This window comes from Acanthaster planci, linkage group LG04 (assembly GCF_054643075.1).
Source record: "Acanthaster planci isolate LZ-2023a linkage group LG04, COTS_SCS, whole genome shotgun sequence".
Classification (NCBI taxonomy): domain Eukaryota; kingdom Metazoa; phylum Echinodermata; class Asteroidea; order Valvatida; family Acanthasteridae; genus Acanthaster; species Acanthaster planci.
This window is the reverse complement of record NC_141780.1, coordinates 8,599,231-8,625,240: the sequence shown is the minus strand read 5'-3', so window position 1 is coordinate 8,625,240 and position 26,010 is coordinate 8,599,231. Positions and strand designations below refer to the sequence as shown.

The window sequence follows — 26,010 nt, the reverse complement described above, 5'->3', positions numbered from 1 at the left end:
ATGACTTGGGATATATAACAGTATACCACAAGTAAAACTGAGCTCAAAATGTAATACATTTCTTTTGGATACCATAGGCCAAGCTCTTCTCAGCAACACCTGGGGTGAGTTCTTGATACTCGCTGTGTATAGTGATATTGCAGGTTGGAGGACCTGTTTCATCATGAAGTTGTTCTTACAATTTTTTTTCTTGGTCTAACTTGATGTGCAGGATCCCTTGAATGTGGACTTCAGCAACAATCCAGAATTGAAGAAGCTTCAGTTATATGGTCCTGGTCCCAAGTTCCAGGGGCTAGGTCTTGTGGCAGGCGGTGAAAAGAAATCAGGTAAATAAATCTCCAAAGATTGTAGCCTCTCAATATAGCATCAATTGTCTTGTTTTGTATGTGTGTGAATAGAGCCATAGTTTGATTATTTACTGTCAGTATTGAAGAAAGAAAGATTTGAGACTCTAGTTGTCACTAAGCAGGTTTTTATATTTTAGGGCTGTCTCGCACTTTATAATGCCATTTGGAAGTGAATATGGCATATTCGCATTGTAAACAGCAGTGTCAAAGTGTTCCCAGTGGCGTTCCAAATGACTCTGAATTTTCTTGAATCATGCTTAGCTTCAAACACCTGCATGTACATACATACTCTGAAGGAAGGTTTTTCTCATGATGAGAAGGATAATCAATTAAATTGGTGGTATCTGTTTTCTTGAGACTCTAGTCTTACCCAGTGAGTTTGAATCACTCAGAATCACTTACAAAAAGTGATCAGCTGGAAAAGAAAATAACACACTGTTTCATATTTTCAGAAATCTTGTTCAAAGAAGAGGAGAAGCCAGCAAAGTTGGATATGCCAAAGGAAACGGATACTAAAATGAGACGATCTTCTCCCAGAAAACATGAGGATAAATCGGCTGGAACAAGCATGACTATGAGAGATCGCTCCAATGTGCTCAGTGCAAGTTTCGTAAGTGGCCACTGGCCAGGATTATCTCATTTGGTCTCATGTAATGACTGTTGAAAAAAAAACGCCAACCTGACCTCCGCATCCAGTTACCCAGCTTATTTTATTTGTTACAAGCAAATAGAAGGGCCCAAGGCAAAGTCTGCCAGTATTTTGCACCAAGATAAAAACATTCAAAAATGGAGTAACGAGCTGTCTAGGCTTTAGCGGTAACTTGGGTATGATAATTGTGTGTAGTCAACAATAAATGTTTTTTGAAGACTAAACTCTACCATAAGTCTTTAATGATGACGTTTTCTTGAATGTTTTGGGCTATGTGGGTTACAAGAAACTATGCTCCCAAACACCAAAGCTGCACTTCATTTGATGTAATGCATTGATTACCAAATGGTGTTCCTCTTGTGACATACTAACATGACACATTATCTTGTGATCTATTATTTGATTCATGTGATGATGGAAAGTTTCCTGTGCTTGTAGATTGAGAACTATGTTTGCCGGGGTTGTGGACGTGGTGATGCTGAAGAAAGCCTCCTCCTGTGTGATGGCTGTGATGACAGCTTCCATACTTTCTGTCTCATCCCTCCTCTCTTTGAGGTGCCTAAAGGAGATTGGCGATGTCCAAAATGTCTCGTCCAGGTCTGTATACTTTCCTATCTTTTTGATGTTGTGCAGCTGTTATAGTAAGCCGTATGTATGCAACTCTGTGCTAAAAGGTGTTCCTTCAGTAATCTAGTTCCCTGGCCAAAGTTTCTCTGACGACTCTTGATAAAAAGTCTTAGGTCAGGCATCATCCGCGGATATAAATAGATGTGACGCGAGGGTCAGGGGTCACAAGTTGAAAACCCAGGTGTTTTCGATATCATTACAGTGCTTCACCCTGTATGTGTGGGCATTTGCCAGTCATCATCAGGCCCTGATTCTTTCTATATTCTCCTCTAGGGATATTACTGAGGAGACCTTCAGGATAGTGATGTGTAAAGTCAAATATTGTAGGATCAACAGCTGCCATTAGGATATGGGAGTTTACGTTAAACAGCTAGCCTGCCTAACCGGCCAGGAATAACTGAACATCAACGATACCGTCCCAACATGCCAAATATAAGATGAGACGACTTCAGAATATTTTGACTATTTCCGGAAAACTGGAGGAATTCCTCTAATCTTGGTCACATGGACACTGGGTGATACCGGACCCTTGATCCATAGAGAAGTCAGAATGATATGGTCTGGTGTCCAGACTATTCCTTCAACAGTGAAACCATATAGCACTTACATCTGTACGTTGTATGTAATACTTGCATTGTAAGCAATGATTGTAGCAAGTGGTAATAGTGCCTTCAAACAAGCGAGGTGGAAGCTTTCACTTTGAAACCAGTTCCTACCCTCTCTTTTTGAAGTCTGGAATGTAATGGAGGTTAGAAAATTAATGTAATTTCCTCTGTTGCAGGAAATTTGCCTTTTCTGGCCAGCAAATTTATGTTCAATATACATAGGTTTTACTCATGCCAAGTGCCACATAATGAAGTGTCTTTGTTAGTTTCTGCAAAGTAACTTGCCTCCGCTTGGAATAGTATTCTAGGGCATTCCAAAGCACTGTTAAATCTTTCTAAGTCTAGATTTGAATTACTTTGAAAATGTATGCTATTCAAGTCTTTGGTGTTCCTATGCTATTAAATAATACATACAGGGAAACTAACTAGGTTCTTACATGATAATTGTAAAGAAAAGAAAATGACGAATGGGATTTGAACCCATGACTTCTTTGGTATATACATGCTCAACTTATGCGTATTTGTAGTGGAAGTATTTGCCATGTTGTCAGGAAAATTGCAATTTGTATTTATGCTGAGAATGAACAGACTTTAAGCCTTTTTTAATCTCGGGACTTTGCCTACATGTTTTAAGTCTTGTTTTTCTCTATTGGATCAAGGCCTGTCGAGGCTTTTTAGAAGAGCTCTTACTGTCAGTTGAATGTTTTGAACTCTCCCTGAATTATACTTGTTATTTCTAGCTGTTTAAATGAGTGTCGTAACTAGAAAAAGGACTCTTGTTTTTTTCCCATAGGAATGTAAAAAGCCAACTGAATGCTTTGGCTTTGAGACTGCTCGCAAGCAGTACACCTTGCAGTCATTTGGAGAGATGGCTGACCAATTTAAGAGAGATTACTTCACCATGCCAGTTCATGTAAGTCAAATTTGTTTTTGTCTCGTGATGTAAAAAGATGTCTTTTGTCGAAACTGTTGCAGTACTTTGGGCATTTCCAGCTGTTTGCACAAAGTATCATACAAATTATCTCAAGTTTATCAAATCCAGTAATTTGCAGTAACATATCTTTGCATTGTTTTGACCAGATTTGGACATGAAACCCTCTGATTGTTAAACCCAGCTTTTCATTGTAACAAATCTTATTTTTTTTCCTTTTGTGCATTTTAGATGGTGCCCCCAGAGACTGTTGAGAAGGAGTTTTGGAGACTAGTGACAGCCATTGATGAGGATGTGACAGTGGCCTATGGTGCTGACATCCACTCTCTGGAACTTGGCAGTGCCTTCCCTAACAAAAAGAGCAAGTGCATTGGGGAGGACGACATGGTAAGATCCCGTTGCTCTCTTGAATTGGCAGTGTCAAGCAAACTTGGCTTGGCGTTGCACACCTGAGAAGGTTCCTCTCAATGGTAGAAGCATGGTTTCAGCTTAAGAGATCAGCAATGTGTATATGTGTAGGCACCAGTGCCTCCACTTCACCAGAGGTGTTCTTTATATGCAGTGATGTACAAAAAGCCCTTAGTGCTGATGTGAGTCTATATCTGCATTCAGAAATGTGGAAACAGACATATACACATCTTTTGTTTACTTGGATGTGTATGAAGTATCGCCATCTAATTTTTGTTTTGCTCAGGAATATGTCAACTCTGGTTGGAACCTCAACAACCTGCCTGTCCTAGATGGCTCTGTTCTAAGCCACATAAATGCTGACATCTCTGGCATGAAAGTACCCTGGATGTATGTTGGCATGTGTTTTTCATCTTTCTGCTGGCATAACGAGGACCATTGGAGCTATTCCATCAACTACCTGCACTGGTAAGGGGGATCACTTTCTAAATATCAAACACTAGCCAATACTGGATTTGATACAACTTGCCAGGCAATGGATGTGTGGTTCTTCACAGGCAGTAGAAACTCACAAGGTTGCTTCTGTGCCATTTGGCGCAATTGAAAGCAAACAAGCAGGTTTTGCACTTGGAATCTGAACATGCAGTGTAACAAGCTAGCCATTCAAGTGATAGTGGAGTAAAGTTTATTGAGTCAAGGGCATTATCCAGATTTCTGTATATTTCAGACCATTTTTTATCAGATCATTTATTTATCAAAATTTTTCCGTGGTCTTATCTTGTTTCACTGGTATAGTTATTGTCATGCAAACAAAATATGGAAATTTACCTCTTTGTACATTCTCTTGTGACCATTTACCTGAACAAAAGTGGATTTGCCCAGTCAGAAATGTGAACGATACACAAATGTGAAGTCAAGAATCTTACAACTAGATCTAAATTTCCTAATACCTCGACAGTGTAATGCACATAGTTGTTGCCAACAGTGTATTTTCTGTAAGAGGAACATCTGCAAATATTCTTGAATTTAATTAAATTAAATTAAATACAAGATTAATCCAACCAAATTACCAGTAGTACAGGGCAGTTATGAAAAGTGATATTTCTAAATTCACAATTTGAACAAGTAGCATTTGTTTCACTTTGTAAAAATTGAAGGAAAGATTAACATCCTCAAAACATGGAGGTATACTCCTGAGTTTTGGCCTTCATTGATAGAAGCCGAAGCATCCCCTCATCAGTTGAAAAGAGCCGTGTTGGTCGGGAGTGTTCATTTCTTTGGTAGTGCTGCGACCGTGCATTTCCTAGTCGATCAGGAAACAGCAAAAACCAGTTCCAACCAAAGGAGCCTCCATTGCTAAGAAAATAGCACCCTCTCTTGGCCCAGCTCGGGGCCCATAGCAAAAGGTGGAAGTTTGAAACTATTAGGAGCAACCAGGCATGCCTGCAGGCGAAAGATCGACACCCATGGTGACACCAGACCAACTTGGTTTCAAACATCGCTCTTTGCATAGCCTGAACCCAGTGTAAATATATGTATTAAGTTCGTCTGTCTGCAACCAAAATTTAATTGGGTCAACCAGAGTCGCTCTTAGTTCTATTTGGTTCGGCGTGACCCTAGAACACCTGTCTGAAAAAGCTGTAAGATTGTGTGAATAAATGCCTGACTTTACTTATTTGCTGTGCATTATTCATACAGGGGTGAGCCGAAGACTTGGTATGGTGTGCCAGGTGCATCAGCAGATCACTTTGAGCGTGTCATGAAGGAACAAGCCCCTGAACTCTTTGATGCCCAGCCTGATCTCTTGCAACAACTTGTAACCATCCTATCCCCAACCATCCTTATGAAGAGCAATGTACCCGTGAGTTTATTCATCTCTGTTAAAAAAAACTTCCGCAACATTGTGACCACCTTCTGGGTCAGATTGATTCAATGTAATCTTTGTGAATGGTCACTAAAATCAGACGAGCAGTTTTGCATGTTGTAAAAGATATTTTTTTTTGCCATTTCTAGCTTTTTATTTCACACTTAAGAATGCAAATCAATTCTAATTATTCAAAACGTCACTGTTTATTTCAAAGTAAGGTATAGCAGCTGTGAATGAGCTTTTTTTTGGAATTGTGTTAACCCTATACCAAACATGATGGATAAACGTACGATACAACTACGCTTCCAGCTTGTCAGGACGAATCAGTGTGCAGGGGAGTTTGTTGTAACTTTCCCACGAGCCTACCATGCTGGTTTCAACCAGGGATACAACTTTGCTGAAGCTGTCAACTTCTGCCCAACTGACTGGGTATGTAATCTGAGTTACCAGTAGACTGGTTTCATAGTGTATTTGGATTCTGTAATGCCCATCTCTTAAGGTGAAATGACACGTCGGGATAAATTATGCTTACATAATATCAGTATGTTTTTAAACATTGATTTTGAAAGGTACCTTAGTGATTACACTTATTCGTCATAAATTAATGAATCTGCAACATGGCCCACAAGTGACGATCCAACACTGATTTTTTTTTCATATTTATTTTTTTTAAGGGATGGGCCATGTGGGGTTAAGTTGACGCTATATGATAGTTTTTAACTGTCTTACAGTAAGTTGAATTAACCCCACTCTTATTTAATTAAAGAAGCAAAAAATGGCGTTTTCTGTGTGCTTTTTTCAGTCTCTGCCTGGGCTCTGTACAAAAATTTATCGAATCAGACAAATCTTGGCAAAATTGTGATGTCATAGGACAGACTCGACTTTCCAGACGAGAATGTATAGTTCTGGCAAGAAAATTGAAGCAAGAACAATAAAACTCTCAGCTCTGGTTGGTAGTCAGATACATAACTCGTACATGTCAAGTCAACCACATTTGGTCTTGTTTCCTATGACCTTCTCTTAACACGGGACAGAGTCATTGGAAAACTAACTTGACGCGCCACGTGCATTTTGCTTCGATCGTATGTACACGTCAAATAACCAACGGCAGGACAATTACGTCTTTTCAGTTAGACAAATTTTTATAGTGGTGCAGGGAAAATTCATTACCAGTCAGTGTTTTGTTGTCAATCCTCCGGGTTGCCACCATGCCCGTGGCCAACAGCCTTGAGGTGCAAAATCTCTTCCTGAGTATATTCTGGTTCAAACTAATAAGGCAATATTTCTTGTGCCTCATCAATTCCTTCAATGTTGCTTTCTTCGTCAAATGAATAAGACGAATATAACAACTGATCGCTGTCATGTTCGGAAAAAGCATCATTGCTGGAATTATTGTCGATTGAGTCTGACATGATGGCACACGCTAACGCTACTGCATTATGTACATGTCGACGCATCGTTGCGTAGTAAACAGTCACCGGATAAAGAACTCCATCCTATGACATCAGGATTCTTGGGAATTTCTTCAGACAACTTTTGGTACCCGACTGCTGTTGTTGAGCTTTTGCTCCAAGAAGGGAGTGAGATAGGGTCGTGAAAATTATAATTTTTGACATATTTCCATGCATTTTGAAATAATGCAGATGTGTTTCCTTTTAGACGTATGTTTGTTTTATGTGATGATGTATGTTTTACAAGAAATCTTCCCAGCACGACCCATCCCCTTTAAATTGTTTTTTAATATTTTCCACTGTTTGTTGCATTTCTCGAAGCGAAAAATGGTCAGAAAATGTCAAGACAGCCAACCGTAATATTCCATGGAATTTCAATTTCCCAAATAAACTATGGGGAAACTGTTTAGAAATTTTGAAATGGAAGTTGCTAGTGGATGGGAGCAGAGAAAGAGATTCACCAATGGTATTTGAACATGGAAGTAAAACATACAGAAGAAAAAGCATAGCGCATCATGTGCCAACAGATTATATATACCCTTTCACTGGTAAGCCATTGCCAGCCACACAGAAGGGCAACATGAGTTCTTACACTTTTGCCAGCAAAATAAAGGCCAGAATCTTTCAACAGAACAAGTTAGTTGATCAGGAAAAAGGAGCAGGACACTCGGATGTTTTTAGCCATTGGTGTTCATTATGTGCAGGCATGTTTAGTCTGATCCTGTACGCACATATTTTACCCATATTTTCTGGTAATTTATGCCTGCTTTACCGGCTGACAAAATTTTCTTGTCCTGGATTGAGAATCTACTAACATCGCTTTTTTTTTTTTTTTTTTTTTACCTAAACTTGGTGCAGCTTCCCAATGGTCGCGATTGCATCGAGCACTACCGCAGCCTCTGCCGCTTCTGTGTCTTTTCCCATGAGGAGTTGGTCTGTAAGATGGCTGCTGATCCTGATAGTCTAGACCTTAACTTGGCAGCTGCTGTTCACAAGGAAATGCTGATCATGGTGGAACAGGAGAAGAGATTACGCAAGAAGCTACTAGAAAGGGTAAGTGGCCAGGGCTAGTCGAAACACTGTGTAGAGTCGAAATTTGGGCCAATTCCCTTAAGCCCTAACCATTTTTATTTCATTGTATTAAAAGATCATTGCATTCATTTATTTTTTATAAGTTGTTCAGTTTATAAACAAACTTCACAGCTGCATGGCTCAGTGGTAATGCTGCTGAGCAGAAACTTACAATAGCTGCTTAAGAAGTGTTGTTTGGCTACCAAAGGCTGGTCTGCTTATTAACGGCAGCCACCGCGACCAAGCTGTATTCCTCTTTTGGTATATATATGTATTTCCGTGTCCATGTCTTTATTTCAATGCCTCTTCTCAATTTTTAGCAGTCAATTCAAGTGCAATTTTACAATGGACACTTGCCAGGCACAAGCATCTGTAGCTGGTCCATGTGGGCTTTTCATATCCTCAAAATATCCTCTTCAAAACTTCAGAGCGCTGTGGCAGAAGTCATTTTATTGTTTCTGGCACTTAATACTTGGAATGTTGTATCCAAAGAAGTGCATGCATACTTACCTTTACCCAATTACAATCCAATTTTGCCAGTGCTTAAAGTAAGTTTGAAATCTTGAGTTTGTTTTCGGATTAGTTGGCCTCGGTGTCCGTTCACCTAACCTTGATTCCTCGCAATTTGCATAACCCCATGACCTAAGTAGCCTATCTCTTTTTTCCTTAATGTCGAGGCCTGTAAAGGCTGTGCTATGAGTTGCCCATAGGCATAACATGTAAACTATGGTACACTAAAAAAAAACGAAGGTATGAGGGGCTCGACAGTAGGAGGGCTAGTCAACTTTGAACAGCACTGTAAGTCTTTGGGTTGTGTTAAGATACTAAATGATACAGCAAACCTAGATAGGCTCAGTTTTACCTTAGTATATATGATTTGTCTTGCTGTTGTAAAGGGTACAACTGAAGCAGAACGTGAAGCCTTTGAATTGCTTCCAGACGATGAGCGACAGTGTGACCACTGTAAGACCACATGCTTCCTGTCAGCTATTACCTGCCCCTGCACACCCAACAAGTTGGTGTGTATCCATCATACTGACCGACTCTGCCAGTGTCATCCCTCCAAACATTGCCTCAGGTAGGGTATGCCAACTGCAGCGTCTCTCCCTCTCAAACCTTCAGTTGATCAGTTGCCCTTTCGTTCTGTTTTTGCCTTGCCTTGGGTTTGAGTGCATCCATAATTTATGTTTAAATGTTGATTCAGAGCACAGTAACCATCACCGTACTATTAGTGTTGTAGTTCACATTGCCAAGTGGTATACAATGCTGCATGCTACATGGTACAGTGTACTTGCATTTGAAAGGATTTCTAGGCAGTTATTGTGGTACACATGGGTTAATAGTGTATGAAAAGACAAATACAAAGTGTGGTGCGTTGTGATTTGTAATTAGTTTAGGAGTAAGGATTAGTATCAGGAACAGTTTCTAAGGCCATTCTAAATCTATTGATATGTTTTGTAGAAGGAAGGAGAGTACACCTGTTGCAATTTCATTTGTTTTTCCCCCTCACTAGATATCGATACACACTGGATGAACTGCCGGCCATGTTGCATCGACTCAAGGTCCGAGCAGAATCCTTTGACAACTGGGCCAACAAGGTGAAGAATGCCCTGAATGCGTCACAAGACAACAAATTAGGTGGGCAGTTACTGTCGAGTAGAGTCATTGGTCCTTGTCAGTAGTGTGATATCCACTGTGCTGTAATGCTGTACCGTTTTTCTGATAAAAGGAAACATTTCCTGTAGAATTTTTTCAGCATTCCAAATTCCATTATGCCGTCTTAAGTTTTTGGAGGTACAAGCTTTATACAGTGCATTAGTATCATCACATTTGTGAAATAAAAAAGCAAACAAATATCACCTTGCAGCCACCTAGGTCACCTTGTAAATTATTTTCTTCCTGTCGAAACCTCTCGTCATTACATACTTACACAGCCTGTCGCCAGCTGTGGTCATTCTTGCTTCCACAAAGCAATGAATTCACTGAGTGTGCTTGCATCACTTCTCACATCCCAATGCCCCTCAGTATTCAACAGAACTGTGCTAACTTATTTCCCTGTTTTGTCAGTAGATGTTAGTCAGCTCAAGCAGATGATCATTGAGGCAGATGAGAAGCGTTTCCCTGACAACGAGCTTCTTCAGCAGTTGGTGTCAGCTGTCACAGAAGCCGAACGTTGTGCTACCATAGCCACACAGCTTGTCAGCAAAAAACACAGAACCAGGTGTGTATAGAAATCTCCATGTTTTCATAGCAAATCAGTGGTCCTTTCTGGTAACATATTAGGGGTTCAAATCATAAAGTCCCACCTAAAAGAAGTTTTCAGATTTCTGTCTGAGGTGTTACACAGATCACTTTTTATTTATACAGATGTAGACCCTTTTCACCCAGTGACTGGATTGCGTTAAATGTAAACAATACCACCATGTGTGGACCGCCTTGGCCACAGCAATCGCATATATTCCTACAGTCAGCTTCAACTATGTGCAAGTGCACGTGTGAACGCTGCATGCTTGACTAGTTTATCTTGGATAGGTAGATTACCCTCACAATACTATACACTCATTACCATCACAACACTACATAGGTCGAGCACGATCATGAAATCGCAGGAAAAAAGGTTTATACGCCGTTCAGTTATTCAAATACAGTTATTTTGCAAGGTTATGGAAATGAGGCATTATGAATCGATCAGTAGTTTTTCTCGAAAAGTTTCTGGTGAACTTTCAAGCCTCAGTGGAGCTGCTGTCACGTTGAAGCCTACATTGGGACTAAAGCAGTTTCATATTGCAGTCCCCACAGTGAGGTATCGAGGCAGATACAGATAACTGGCATTTTCATTGCTTTGCTTGTGTTCAGTGTTTTTAAACATTGAACACATGCAAGCAACTTAAGTACCATTTCATGTATATTATGCAAAATGGACTGTGGATATAGAGTAAGCACATCCCAATTCCTGTGAGTAGTACCGATCAAATAACAGTGAGGAGTCAAAGTTAACTGATAGAATAATCCACTGGCCAGAATCAGAAGCAATTATTGCATTGGCTATACATCTGCCTAAATGTCCCTTTTCAGCTGTAAGTTGTGACCTGCCAAAATGCATGCGCACTTCAAGTATAGGAATATGTGACAAATGAACGCTGCAGTAATGGCGTCTCCATGTGGCTGTGTTTATCAGTTCCTTCCTGACCCATTGATTTTGTAGACAAAGGCAGCATGGTGATTCGAAGTATGTGACCCGTTTGACACTTGAGGAACTGAAGGACTTCATGGTACAGGTCCAGGGGCTACCCTGTGAGATACAAGAGGCTGAACTCGTACAGGTACTTCAGCAGTGCAGTCTCATGATTTGGATTGCAGTTTGCCAATAGTCGTGCACCAGTGTTTAATGTCTCTGAAGAAGAGAATTTTATTGGGGGATTCTCAGAATTCTGATTGTTGTAACTGAAGATTTTAAGTAACGGCTCTGTTGGAAGCATTTCAGAATGTCCTAGTTTTAAGAGAGTGGGTCTATATTGTCATAAGGTGAAGAGATATCAATCATGCATAGGACAGTTTCATTCAACCTGAAAATGACATGTGAACGGTATTATGTTGAAAGACCTATCTACAGACATTAAAACCCAGCCATTTATTCCATTTGAGTTTGCAAACACTATTAAGTCAGAAGGTCTGAACTAGTATTGTCTGATTACCTTCCAGGACCTGCTTAGGAAAGTGGGAAGGTTCCAGGCAGAGGCCCAGGATGCCCTGTGTGATACAATTCCAGACTCTGACAAGCTTAAACGGCTGATTGAAGTGGGTAAAGGCATCGACATAGAACTCCCAGAAATACCCAAGCTCAAACAGGTTAGTTAAACATCCACAAACTGGCAGACTTGTTTAATCATTGGAGGTAGTGAATGCTGATTTAACATTTTGCCGTGTTTCCGTTTTGTGTGAAGTGCCCATGTAAACAAGTTCCTTTTCCTGTGACAGTCTTGACTGAAATTGATGTTTAGTCCTGTAATTCTGTTCTATGAGGCAAGATGTCTTAAAGTTTCTTATTGATTTATCATGTGTTTTGATTTTCTTCACTACCCAGGAGCTATCGCAGGCTCTCTGGCTGGATGAGGTGCGTGCTACCCTCCAGATCCCAAATAGTGTGACCCTTGACACCCTACGGAAACTTATCGACTCAGGTGTCAGTCTGGTACCACATCCTGCTGTGGAGAAGGCCATGGCAGAGTTACAGGAGTTGCTGACAGTCAGTGAGAGATGGGAGGAAAAGGCTAAGATTTGTCTGCAGGCAAAGTAAGTGAGAAATCTGGAAGTAGCTCTCTGTAAAACCCAGTGGGGCCAATTTCGTAGAGATGCTTTAGCACAAAATTTTCTTAAACGCAAACAACCTTGCTCGTTAAGATAAGGCTACCAGCAAACCTGTGTGATGTACATTGCTTTCAACCAGTATTTAGCTGCTGTTTGTTTAACATGACAATCGCATGGAGTTTGGGCTGGTAACCTTGCTTATCAAGCAAGGTTTTTTCACACTTACGCAAGTTTTGTGCTTATGTGGATCAGTAAGCCTTGCGTTGGAAATACCTCAAAAGATGACTGAGAGAGTGTAATCACCAGGTGCTTCTTGACATGTTTGTCAGGCCTTGAATGTACTTTACATTGATGGTGAGACCTTTTCCTCCTTCGTTAAAAGCCCCATCAAAAAATGCAATGTCATCTCCTTTTTTCAATTCCAATAACAGCAGCAAAGTCTGTTGTAAGAAATTGTGTTTGCCATACTCCTGAGGAAAAAATTTCATGTAGAGTTAATCATCAGGAAATGTTGAGTAAACATTGGAATCTTTGCTGTTTCATGTACCACATTTTCTTCCTTGAAATTGGAACCACATTTTCTAAATGAAAATTTGCACAATCTTCTTGAAGTTGCAAATGCTCCTATCTTACTAATTCTCTTCAAATCTTACTAATGCTCCTATCTGTGGCTAGGAGGCAAGATTTGAGAGGTGCTAAGGCTAAGACCTAGGGTAATTACATGAGTACGTGGAAATTGAACACAGACAGTGATTCAAATTTAAAATAACAGAAAAAAATGCACCTTACAATTTTAATAGTTTGGGGAAATTCCCAAACCTGCTGGCAGTAAGTTGCTGATACAGTGTCCTTGAAGCAGTGCTCTGAGCAGTATAGCACTACAGGCATTTGAATGGAACCGATTTCTGCTCGCAATAGACCTCGTCATGCTATGGCCACTTTGGAAACTATCATCAATGAAGCTAGGAATATACCAGTCTACTTGCCCAACACTGCTGCTCTCAGTGAAGCCCTGAAGAAGGCTAAAGAATGGACCAGAAAGATGGAAGAGATACAGGTAGGTAGTGACAGTAGTACTTGCATGACGTAGCTCAGCATTACTGTGGTTTGGTTTTCGATTGATGATTGCAGACAGATAACAGAAACTTGGAGAGCTCCAATTTGAATTGATCAAGTGAAGCAAGTGTTTTTTTTTAAGAGTTTGATTTTTGGTACTAATTCTTTTCACCCGAAAAGTGTTTCTTCTGAGTTATAAAAAGTGCTGGTGGTGTGACCTGTGCTTAAAAATGTACTACAGCACATTTCCTTACGAATAGATTCATGGAATTCATTTTGTAGATTATGTTTATTCTTTTGCTTGTTCTACTTCAGAATGGAGAGCACTTTCCTTACCTGGACCTGCTGGAGAGCATGGTGGTGAGTGGTCGTCCGATACCCATTCGTCTGGAGCAACTGCCCCAGGTTGAGTCACAGGTGTCAGCAGCCAGAGCATGGAGGGAGAGAACAGCCAGGACATTCCTCAAGAAGAACTCACCATATTCACTGGTTGAGGTTAGTTCAGCATTGCATGGCAGGGGTTAAAATTAACAGTGGTCCAAGGACAGTGGAAATACACACTTTACTTACTTTACATAAGGTCATTATGGTCATAAGCTGTTTTGTTCAGTGTTTTCACAACGCGTGTAGCACTCATAACAAAATACCATTGTACTTCCCATACTGGAATTTTAGTCTACTGAACAGAGTGAGAATGCAGTGTCAAGTTGGCTGCATACACAGACCTCAAACCATATGCTGCTTGCACAGATCTGTGAAACAATGTCCAGTGTATGTGTTAATCGAATCGTTGTACTTGACCACAAATTCTCCATACATGTGCATGACGGTAGTCAGACTCGAACCAGGCCTTCCACCTATCGTCATTATCATAGTGAACTATTTCGAGTATGTGTGCAGCTCGTGGCATGTTTTATCACTCAAAAGTTTAGTTTAATTAAATTTACAAACATGGCGATTTTTTCTGAAAGGTGTTAACCACTTGCTACTGGGAAGCCTGGTTTCGGGCACATATTCTTTATATGCACAGCCTCTGAAATCGGGGTCTCTGAAATCAGACAAAGGGAACTGGGCCTTGTAACAGAAGACCTTACCCGTAACAAAACAAAATTACCAACTTTTTTCACATTTTTTTGAAACAGTATACCGTTGTTTGGGGCATTCAGTGCGAGCAGATTACCACCGGGGACAAAAGCGCTCTACCCTCGCAGCGATAAGCCACAGAGTACCGCTGCACACTAACCTGGCCCCTATTGAAAGAGGTCAGCAGCGCACTGTGCCAGTTTCACGATCAAAAGAAAATACTTAACACTGCACAGTCTGAGCTCTTTTTACAAGGCGGCAGGCCTGGCTAAAATACTCCAGTGTCAATAAATGTTGTTTGTCAGATTAGAGTAGAAACCAGACAGTTTTTTTGTGTGGGTGTAAGTGTCCAGTAAATGAAAATATGAATTCTTAAAGAATTTTGAAAACAGAAAAAGATGAAAAAGATCCCATTCCAGCAGAATCAACAGTCATAAATGCCCCCGGCATGATGTGGATAATCACCCTTCAACAAAGAAGACAAAGTCGTCCTGGACAAAAGAATGGGACTGGGTAGAATATGATGAGAATAGCTATGTAATGCACTGTGTATGCAGTTGGTGTGTTGAGTTTACTGTAGGACAAGGTTGATAGCATATCATTGATTGTTACTAGCAGCACCAATTTCAGATTGGATTCAGTTACGACCACCAAACTCTCAGAAGTACCAGTGGGATTATTTATGTATTGGTCCTGCTAGCTACCACAAAACAAGTTAATTTGACCCTTGCATGGATATTTGAAACTGTTGACCATATGGTAGCCAGTGTTTCTGTGTCATTTATACATGTAGTTTACAGCCATCATTGCTGTTTGACAAGATCAAGTAACAAGACTAACAGTAAAACAAAAAGTCTGCACTTGCCGGAACATAATCTTAACTTGTTTTGTAACATTTCTGTATAAACTTGAAAGCTTATTATCAGCACTAACAATCACATTTTCTAGCAACCCATTGAATACACCTGAACCACCACCATAGCCTTAACAGTCCCAAATCCTCCAATTTCAATATGATTTTACATTCACCTAGGGGGTTAGGGTTAACAAAGTTATCTGAAAAACTTGTGAAAATTGACGAGTTGATCGAAATTCTTCAGCCAATAAAGTGGTTAATACTAACTACAGAAATGTATTGGATATTTACAAAATAAAAGAAATTCAAAGAAGTCTGCGCTAGTATTCCTAGAATTCAAGTTGAAACCCTGCCAAGATGATAGTCATTATTTTGGATTCAACAACATTGAAGTTGTAATTCAATCTGAAGGTGGCAAATGATATTTTGATACAAGCACCGTTTATTTGTATGGCTGTCATTAATTCTTGTTACTTCATCTTTGATAGCTTCACATCCTTTCCTTGGCTTTTTCTTGTCAGGTACTCTCACCAAGACGGGATATTGGTATCTACCAGTCAAGCAAGGCACGCAAAAAGAAACAAAAAGATCTGGAAAGACAAAGAGAGATGGAGAAAGAGTATGCAGTAGAAGTCAACACAGATGAGACTAGAGACCCTGCAGCATTTGTGAGTTCTTGTACAAATACAGAGTTTTCTAGTCCAGTAATTGGTAATCAGATTTTGAGTTGTGTAAGAAGATTGATTGTAGTACACACTGACCATCAGAAATCTATGGTCAGTGCCTTCCAAGCTGAGCCATGTAATCCCGGTTTTGGTCTTTCAACTGGCAACTTCTTTGTTGATGGGGAATTAGTAATGGATACTCTATTTGCAATCTGCCTAGGTACTATGGCTATAGTCCATCAATGTTAAGGGCTTGTAATATGAGAAGAATATTGGCTACGGCCAATGATGTCGGCTTCATTGTGCATTTTTTTCTTAGTCAATCAGGCTGCCTCCTTAAAGGTATGAAGAGATCTGTCTGTTTCAAAGAGATTCTTTACTGGCCAGATTACTAAGCACATATGTCACCGATTCTTCAAATATATCATATTACGGAAAGAAACAGCTTTGGTTTTGTTTTTCTCTTGATGTATTTGCCATCAGGTGGCAGGGTACAAAGACAATGAGGCCCGAGAGATTGAATTGATGCGTTTACTGCGAGACAAGAACCGTCGCAAGCAACAAATGGAGGAGGAAGGCATGGAGCAGGGCAAGTACTGTATTTGCCGCAAGGGAGTGGGTGGCTTCATGCTGCAGTGTGAATTATGCAAGGATTGGTTCCATAATACTTGTGTGCCCCTGCCCAAACCAAGTACCAGCAAGAGTAAGTTTCTGACTTCAGTTGGTGGTGGAGCTTCAACAGCTGTGCAGCAGCCCCAGGTACGTGACATGAAGTTCTTGTGCCCTATGTGTTTGCGGTCACGCCGACCTCGTCTGGAGACCATACTGTCCTTGCTGGTGTCCCTCCAGAAACTACCAGTAAGGCTACCTGAAGGAGAGGCCCTGCAGTGTCTGACAGAGCGTGGTATGAGCTGGCAGGACCGTGCCCGCCAGGCCCTTGCAACTGAGGAGTTAGCATCAGCATTAGCCAAACTCTCTGCAGTGAGTCAGCGCATGGTTGAACAAGCTGCCAAGGAGAAGACTGAACAGATCATCTCAACAGAGCTCAAGAGGGCAGCTGGTAATCTGGAGCTGCAGGAGCACATGCAAGGTACCTCACAGAGTGCATTGGACAGGGAGGCTCAGCTTTCCACTGATGTTCATGCCTCATCCATTCTCCATGGTATGCCACCTGTACCCACTCAACCTCAACCTAATAGCCATACCACAGCAAGTGATGACCCACCTTGCCCTGATGAAAACAACACCACACCATTAGCTATGGACACCGAAATCCTTCAGCCACCTCACATGGTTGGACTTGAAGAGACCATTCGGGACACTACAGCTGAGCAAGAAGATGCTTACCCTCCCCCCGATATCTCGGATTCTGATATGCCTCCTTCAGATCAGCTTCCTGACACTGAACATACCTACAGTGCCATTTCTAGCTCTGAGCATGCATACAGTGCTGCCCCTAAGCCAAGCCTGGAGCCAATACAGCAGCGCAAGCACTCTCGGAAGTCTCCTATAATTCCTAGACCTGTGGAATCGCCTGTGCTGGAGCTGTCACCAATGGTTAAGGCACAGCTAGAGGATCTGATGATGGAAGGAGACCTTCTGGAGGTATCACTTGATGAGACACAGCACATCTGGCGCATCTTACAAGCTTGCCAACCAATAAGAGAGGAACGTTTCATGGAACTCTTTGTGCAGGTACTGGTTAAATTAAGGATAATCCAGGGTCTAAGCCAAGTGTTCAGCAAATATTCAAAAAGGGAGGGCAGCCAAGTTTTATTGTCAAAATCTTTTTAAAGTGGTTTCCAAACATTAGTTAACAATTGATGTAGTCAGTGATTAGTACTGTTTTCACAGTGGGAAGGCAAATAGGTGTTTCATATTCTGGAATGTGTTCTTATAAAACAAACTGTAACTCGCATGGTCCTTTTGTGGGAGAAATGAGTTCACATACGATATACCAACAATTTTGTTCAATTCCCAACTCATTTCCAGCTGCGCAGCTCTACGTCTCACCTTTTTTTACAGTAGAAATTAGGTGGGTTGTTTTAATTTCCTGGTCTTTTGGCCCCATGATTGGTTTCATCTTTTGGTTGTATATTGTTCTGATGTAGGATTTAAATTAATGTGTAAAGTTTGTTAATGAAATAATAATTCTGTTGTCTATGCAGAAATCCAGTTGAACCGATGTCTTTAACAAGTTACATTACAAGTGGGGTCACAAGTACCAGTATTAATGCAAAAGTGGATGAACAATGACAATGGAATGTCTTTATTACAGTTCATAATAACAACTGTATTATGCCATGACATAACAACCCAGGCTGGGTTGAATGTATTGGAAACATTATTTGAGCATCATTTTGAAAGTATATGCACTTCTTGTTTTCTTTGCCTCAGCAACTAAAAGAAGAAACCATTAGTGAGAAACTTCTGATGCGACCCAAGGCATTGGACAAGGAGAAGAAGAAGCTTAAGCGAAAACGAGAGAACGATGGGACTGGCGAGGATGCAGATGCCTTCCGAGCGGCCATGCTGGAGGAGGCTCACAAGCTGGAGAAGAAAATCAAAAAGAGAAAGAACAAGGACAAGGAAGGGCGCAGCTTGAAGAAGGAACCGCTAGGTCTGGCTGACAAGATCAAGAAGGAAGGCAAAGAGAACAAGATGAAGGAAGAGCACAAGAAGGCTAAGAAGAAAAAAGGTCAATTGTCATAGGCTCTTTGATGCCAAAGATTCTTGTTAGGCAGGTGGGCATTCAAGCAGCTGCCAAGTAACAAGGACTTTGTGAATTGGCAAAAGATAGTATCAAAGCTGTTCTTGTTTTGACGTGATGTCTCATCAGGAGGTGATTACAAAGTTTCATTGTGATGTTGAGAGCTGTATTGCAGTGACGACTTGTGATAGGACATGGTTTACACCGGTTACCATGAAACCAACTTGTGATAGGACATGATTTACATAGGTTACTATGAAACCAACTTGTGATAGGACATGGTTTACACCGGTTACCATGAAACCAACTTGTGATAGGACATGATTTACATAGGTTACTATGAAACCAACTTGTGATAGGACATGGCTTACATCGGTTTACCATGAAACCAACTTGTGATAGGACATGGTTTACATCAGTTACCATGAAACCAACTTGTGATAGGACGTGGCTTACATCGGTTTACCATGAAACCAACTTGTGATAGGACATGGTTTACATCAGTTACCATGAAACCAACTTGTGATAGGACATGGCTTACATCAGTTACCATGAAACCAACTTGTGATAGGACATGGTTTACATCAGTTACCATGAAACCAACTTGTGGTAGGACATGGCTTACATCAGTTACCATGAAACCAACTTGTGATAGGACATGGTTTACATCAGTTACTATGAAACCAACTTGTGATAGGACATGGTTTACATAGGTTACTATGAAACCAACTTGTGATAGGACATGGCTTACATTAGTTACCATGAAACCAACTTGTGATAGGACATGGCTTACATCAGTTACCATGAAACCAACTTGTGATAGGGCATGGTTTACATAGGTTACTATGAAACCAACTTGTGATAGGACATGGTTTACATCAGTTACCATGAAACCAACTTGTGATAGGGCAGGGCTTACATCAGTTACCATGAAACCAACTTGTGATAGGGCATGGTTTACATAGGTTACTATGAAACCAACTTGTGATAGGACATGGTTTACATCAGTTACCATGAAACCAACTTGTGATAGGACATGGCTTACATAGGTTACTATGAAACCAACTTGTGATAGGACATGGTTTACATAAGTTACTATGAAACCAACTTGTGATAGGACATGGTTTACATCGGTTACTATGAAACCAACTTGTGATAGGACATGGTTTACATAGGTTACTATGAAACCAACTTGTGATAGGACATGGTTTACATAGGTTACTATGAAACCAACTTGTGATAGGACATGGTTTACATCAGTTACTATGAAACCAACTTGTGATAGGACATGGTTTACATAGGTTACTATGAAACCAACTTGTGATAGGGCATGGTTTACATTAGTTACCATGAAACCAACTTGTGATAGGACATGGTTTACATTAGTTACCATGAAACCAACTTGTGATAGGACATGGTTTACATAGGTTACTATGAAACCAACTTGTGATAGGACATGGTTTACATCAGTTACTATGGAACATGTTATTGTGGCATTTTGAAATTTCACATTTTCATAAACATCGTGCTTATGAAGATTGTCCAGCATGTAAGCCATGCAAAATACAAGATACTGTTTCTGGGTCACTGGATCCCTCCTTGATTTAAAGGACTGCTGTGCTTTGGTAATGCATCCCCAGATTGTAGGTTTTCATCCAGTTTTGGCTGGCATTTGGGATGCATTGAAGGTTGAACATGCACCAGAGTTAAAGTGGAATATTTGGTGACTTGAAGGTAACTCCCTTTAATCCATCCAAATCCACGCTCGAGTTTGGCAGTGATCTAATAGATTAAAGACTGTGGGCCAGTGTACCTTGCCACAGAGTTTGATTTTCCAATTATTATTGAAGTGTTGCTGATTCCTCTTTTCAAACAGTTAAGGAAGAGAAGGACAAGAATAAGAAGCTAGAGACAGAGCTATTTGTCAATGTGGATGGGGATGATGATGATGAACAGTGTTCAGCCAAACACTGTCTACAGCCCACTGGAGATGACATCAGTTGGGTACAGTGTGACAAGTGTGAAAAGTGGTATCATCTACTATGCATAGGTAAGTTAGCAGTAATATGAACAAGTTTGTCTGTTGGCATCCGAGTGACAATCCTAGTAACTACTACTATGTGCACTCTAAGAATGTGAAGAAAGCAAAGACTGCTATTCAATACTTGCTGGGTAATGCACAGTGACCATGTGCTTTTTTAATCTGGATAATTTTTTCTCTGTATTAAATAGGTATGACACAGGAGCCAGCAGATGATGAAGAGTTCATCTGTCGTCCTTGCATCAAGAGGCAGCGTCAATCTGTGGCAGCCAAGGCACGCCATGCAGCCCAAAGGGCCGCTGAAGCCAGGAGAAATAGTGCAAACACTACACCTGCGCCTTCATCCAAAACACCAGACATTGAAATCAAGACAGAACCAAATATCCTTCCAGGCTCTTCAGAGGCTTCAGTGAAAGAGAAAGTTCCCAGCACTCAGCTTAACAATGGAGACATTCAGGATTCATCTGCTGAGAAAACAGAGACACCAACACCCAAAGATATTTGTTCATCAGAGACCACAGTGTCTGATAAAAGAAAGCAATCAGGAAGTGGAGAGAAAAGCACTGATGAAGTTACGGAGCCACCTGAAGACACAAAGTCAACCAGGGCCAATGTGGATACTTCAAGTGACCAAGTGGCCCAGGAAGTCATGGACAGTGAACACAGTGGAGATGCTGTTGCTATGGACACTACAGAGGAGATAATCTCCGTTGTATCTACCCCTGTGGCAAACTCTCCTGTCCCTGAAGCTGCCAGCGAGGAACCCATGGAAGTCCAAATTCCAGACACCAAGAAATCAGATTCAGCTTCAAATGGGGACAGAATATTGGACACACAGGTACCAGATGTGGAACAAAGTCCATTGGAAGTTGACAGTGCAGTTCCACCTGAAAAGCCATTGACAACTTCACCGTCACAGGCAAGTTCATCAGAGGAACCCACCATTTCACTAAAGCAGTCAGCACCTTCACCGTCTCCATCAGCATCTGTGCAACCCAGTACAACCTTAGATGAGTCCAATGTCACCCATCAAGAAGCTACTCCACATCTGCCTTGTGATAAAGTACCAGCTAGTGATGCTCAACAGGATCCAACTGCAAACCAGGCGCAGGCCGAGTCCTCTGTATCTCAAGATAACAATTCTAAACCTGCTGTTGAAAGGATCATGGATGGGTCGTCATGATTGGAAGCCAAGCAAACATGGCTTGAGCTTCAGTAGGTAGGACATAGACTGTGGACTCTGCTTAAGAATGTCCCCATTTGGTGACAGAGAGATGGTGGCAGACACTTCAGTGCCGTTGATGCTGTATGGTCATTGCCCATTTAAGGACACTACAGCTTTGTGCAAGTTTAGAGGCAGAATGGTTGTGTACTTTGTGCACTGTTTGTCTGTACTGTAGCTCTCATGAGGAGGCCAGACAACACATCCACAGTTTCTGTGTAGAGTCCATAAATGAACATCAAAGTGGCAAGGCTCCCACATTGTTTCAAACAGTATGTGTCATTTATCATTTTGCTATTTGAACCTCAACACCAGACACTGTCAGGGTTGTCAACATTGTTTTGGTAGTGTTCTAAAATGTGCAGAGGTGTAAATAAAACATAATAGCACACCATATTTCACCATGTCTTAAGGAAAGCTATACCTTTTTTTCAGTTTCACTAACGAATTCACATTTACACAGAAATGCTAGATGTAGTCACATTTTTTTATGCATCTGGGATCTGCTGTTGACCTCAAATTAACATTGTGATTGTGTGTACATCAATTACTGCAAACATGTACAAAGTTTTGTCTTGCAGAGAGGTGTCATTTGAAGAAAGGGTTATGGTGTGCTTGTATTAAGTAGAAGAGAAGCTAAGAAATATTGATGTAAAGAATTGGAAGCATTAGTTAACAAAAAACGGTTTACAGTGCATCACTTGTAATTAAAAACTCACCACAGTTTCTTCCAAGAGCAGATGCAAAGCTTTGTCAGTAAACTCTTTTTTGCAAATAATTATGGGCATTAGCAATTTGATTTCTGCCATTTTTTGCACATTTGGAGTAGATAATTTCATCTGATTGAAAAAGGAACTCCACCCACAAGTAAAAGCTTTCTAAAAATAGAGTTTTTGAGGTATCTCTTCTGAGCTGGTGAAAGCATTACCCATTTGTCTCGGTAAAATCTTAGTGCAATTTTGTTATTATATTGAATAGAAATTTATTTCTGGCTTTATGGATGAATGTTGTAATGACCACTGTCTTCTGCATAGCACTTCATAATTGTCACATGCTTAGTTAAATATCCACATCCACTTTTTCAAGAAGTGTGTCAAAAGTCGTTACATTTATCTGTTTAATCATTCTGCTTGCTTGCTTTGTTGAGTGATATGTATTAGCATTTTGTTCTACCCTTTAAAATATATTTCTTCTTTTTTTTTTTAATTTCTACCTCATACTGCCTCATACTACCCTGAGAAAGGAAAAATCAGAACCTGCAAAGAAATATAGTTTTGCTTAAATTAAATATGACCTTCGGATAATTATTTTATATTAATGATTTCGCCTTTTGCTAGTGATGTTTCCTTGGTGTTTGGATACAGTGAGTTGACAAATTAGTCATGTGTAATCCCTTCCCTTGTGCAGTCCAGTTGTATTTCATCAAGATCATTTTCCATTCAAAGCAGAGCTGAGATGTGTCAGTGATAGAATATGTACACAGGCTGTTTTGAATAAAATGCTCTTAATGAGTCTCTGAAACCTCATTCCTATTTTTCAATAAAGACTGCGAGTGTGCTAGCCTTTGAAAACTTTGACAAGACCAGCAGACGTCTTTTGCTGAAATCTCTGCTAATGATGAGGGTTCCATATCTTTTTACCTACCATTCAAAGAAATGCATTTGAAAGGCACATCCTTCAGAATTCATGACCCAGTCCGAATTGGACTGTATTCAAATGGCACCCTTGCAAGTATTTATATTGTTTTCCCTCTTGTGATTCGCAAGAAAGGTGCAAGAGTTCAATTTTTTGTATTGAAAAGTTATAGAAAACAGAAGAAACAATAATAATAGTAACTGATTGATTACTTCAGTTTATTTCAAATTGAGGATGCGGTAAATTTGATTGCCTTAATACTGACGAGAAAGAATAAAGATGCTTAGTTCCATTTATTTAGCAGCTGCCTGTTACGTATAGTGTGTTTCCTTTTCCTGAAAAAGGACTTTAAAACGTGAAATTTAAAAAAGAGGGAAAGAAAATGAAAAAAATGTTGGAGTTACATTCTTTGAAGTACTAAAGTGTACTCTTAATTAACAAAATTCTTTTAATCACATTGTTTTGTATCTGCCGCCTTGTTTATTGCTCCAGCCTTTGTAATGTACAAGTAGGTGTACTTCTGTACATAAATTTGGAAGCATCTTTAGACATTGGAAAGCAAATTGGAGATGTTTATTCTGATGTAAGCAAAGACAAGTCTGTATGCCCTTGTAAATACTAAACTTTTTTTTTCATTAATTTCTGTAGACTTTAAGGTTTAACAGGTGGTCTTTTCTTTCTTATGGGGAAGCAGTTGTCTTCTTTGTCTTATATCCAATAAAAATGACATTTATTTTGTTAAATGCATAGATGTACACTAATTTACTAACAACTTCTTGACAGGATAGCTAATTATGTGAAACCCAAAGATAAGTTACAAAAAACACTGTCTTGTTCAGATATGAACTGTAGGTAGCAGAAATTTGCTGGGTACTAACTACTCAGAGCAATTTACAGTTATTCAATATGTTGGTAAGAAAAACTGTGCTATGCATGGATGTCTCACAAAAGTACACTAAATAATTTCCTGTAAAATAGCGAAATTAGAGTTGGTTTCGAAGTTACTTTTATTTCCAATTAGGAATAGTATTTCATCTGAAGTAGCAAGAGTTTAGCACGTTCATTCAAAGGGGCATTTGATCATGTCCTTCATTGCAACAAGGACAACCTCCCAATCAATTTTGTCATTGATGACTCAATATTTACTCATTCAAATAGCTGTGTGAATCCCCAGTAAAATTGGACTCAACATCATACATGTAACAACTTCAGTGTTGCACTCCAAGCGTATATTCTTATTTGTAGTTTGCAATTTAACCTGTTATTGTGTTTAATTAAACAGTGCGTAGTGTATTACTAAACTCCAAGGTTAAGTCAGAAAGTGCAGAATCCTGTGGGCTGTTTAACAATTCTTGATGTTTTGCTATTACTGTATACAAGCAACATTGTAAAAAAAAACCTCGAAGTCATTAACTTTTTTGTGTTTGTGTAATTTAAAGGATCTCTTGCAAAGGACTGAATACTATCCTTCATGTTGCAATCACATCCAATGTTGATTACATTAAAACTACATTCAGACGTGCAGTATGAAATAGTGTACAGTTTAAAGTATGCTGAGAAAGTATGTGTATGTTCAGATTGTGTTTTAATTTGAAAGCTCCTTTTTCTTCATGCAACTTGCAAGGACCCCCTCACTCCCAACATTGGGTATCAGAAAAAAAGATGAGGAACACGGGTGTCGCCAGAACCTTGTCTGGGGAAAGAAGGGAGAATAACTTGGCAGCAGTAAACTGACAAACCTTTGGGGTCCACCTCCTGCCATCCGTGGACTAATCATTGTTTGAATAAGTTGCAGGTTTGTTATTTGAATATGGCCTCTTCAGATGGACGGGGTCTGAACCAGGGTATCCAGTTGTTTGAATCTATCTTCACTTTTTGTGATTTATCTTTTGGAAATAAAACAAAAAGCTAAAAAATGACAAAAAATGTTTGTATTGAATCACAATCTCATTGAAAGCTAAAAGACGTACTTCAACTAAAAACAAAGTTTCAGCCCCAATAGAAAAGAGCAGAAAGAATGAGGAGGACTTGCATGAACAGGATCAAACATGGTTTAGCCGTAAATTTGTCACCATTGGACGAAGTTATGGAATTCTGCTCCCCTTTGTTGTAACTCCCTTTTTTGGTTTTGTGATGTCGCTGTTTTAGTGCATTGAGAATAAAAGAGACATGCAATAACAGCATAGTACAGACATGGTAATGACCACCCTACCCATATCCCCAATACATTTATGACCAATTTTTTGTTGTCTTTGAGGATCATGCTAGCATTTCTTGATTTTTTACATGAACGTTTTCTGCATTTTTCAATTTTTACGGCACTGGTACAATATTTCTTAATATCAGCATATGCACAACGTGAGTGTGACACCGTCATTTCCCATTCACACTACTGCTCTCAGATTTATCCCTCTCATCGTTTGTGCATAAAAAATGTCGATCCGGTCCATGGAACGAGAACGACCCAGAGGACTTGAG

General features: G+C 40.0%; 1 protein-coding gene across 5 annotated transcripts in view; it reads left to right on the top strand.

The window, feature by feature from the left end:
* kdm5a (lysine demethylase 5A) overlaps positions 1-25,064 on the top strand; it is a 38,498-nt gene extending 13,434 nt beyond the window's left edge. For 2 of the 5 annotated variants that reach the window (XM_087135614.1, XM_087135612.1), the window contains 23 exons: positions 78-104; positions 212-326; positions 800-957; positions 1,435-1,593; positions 3,022-3,141; positions 3,391-3,546; positions 3,854-4,035; positions 5,266-5,428; positions 5,744-5,863; positions 7,744-7,938; positions 8,853-9,034; positions 9,470-9,594; positions 10,027-10,177; positions 11,162-11,279; positions 11,659-11,805; positions 12,041-12,249; positions 13,183-13,321; positions 13,636-13,815; positions 15,781-15,927; positions 16,408-17,619; positions 18,322-18,622; positions 20,511-20,684; positions 20,867-25,064. In XM_087135614.1, the coding sequence (XP_086991740.1) occupies positions 78-104; positions 212-326; positions 800-957; positions 1,435-1,593; positions 3,022-3,141; positions 3,391-3,546; positions 3,854-4,035; positions 5,266-5,428; positions 5,744-5,863; positions 7,744-7,938; positions 8,853-9,034; positions 9,470-9,594; positions 10,027-10,177; positions 11,162-11,279; positions 11,659-11,805; positions 12,041-12,249; positions 13,183-13,321; positions 13,636-13,815; positions 15,781-15,927; positions 16,408-17,619; positions 18,322-18,622; positions 20,511-20,684; positions 20,867-21,858 (5,472 nt within the window). In that variant the 3' untranslated portion in view covers positions 21,859-25,064. Of the gene's footprint in view, positions 1-77; positions 105-211; positions 327-799; positions 958-1,434; positions 1,594-3,021; positions 3,142-3,390; positions 3,547-3,853; positions 4,036-5,265; positions 5,429-5,743; positions 5,864-7,743; positions 7,939-8,852; positions 9,035-9,469; positions 9,595-10,026; positions 10,178-11,161; positions 11,280-11,658; positions 11,806-12,040; positions 12,250-13,182; positions 13,322-13,635; positions 13,816-15,780; positions 15,928-16,407; positions 17,620-18,321; positions 18,669-20,510; positions 20,685-20,866 lie in introns of those variants that run through there. The other 3 variants (XM_087135613.1, XM_022226949.2, XM_087135615.1) reach the window with 2 other exon arrangements.
* The last annotated feature ends 946 nt before the right edge of the window (positions 25,065-26,010 follow it).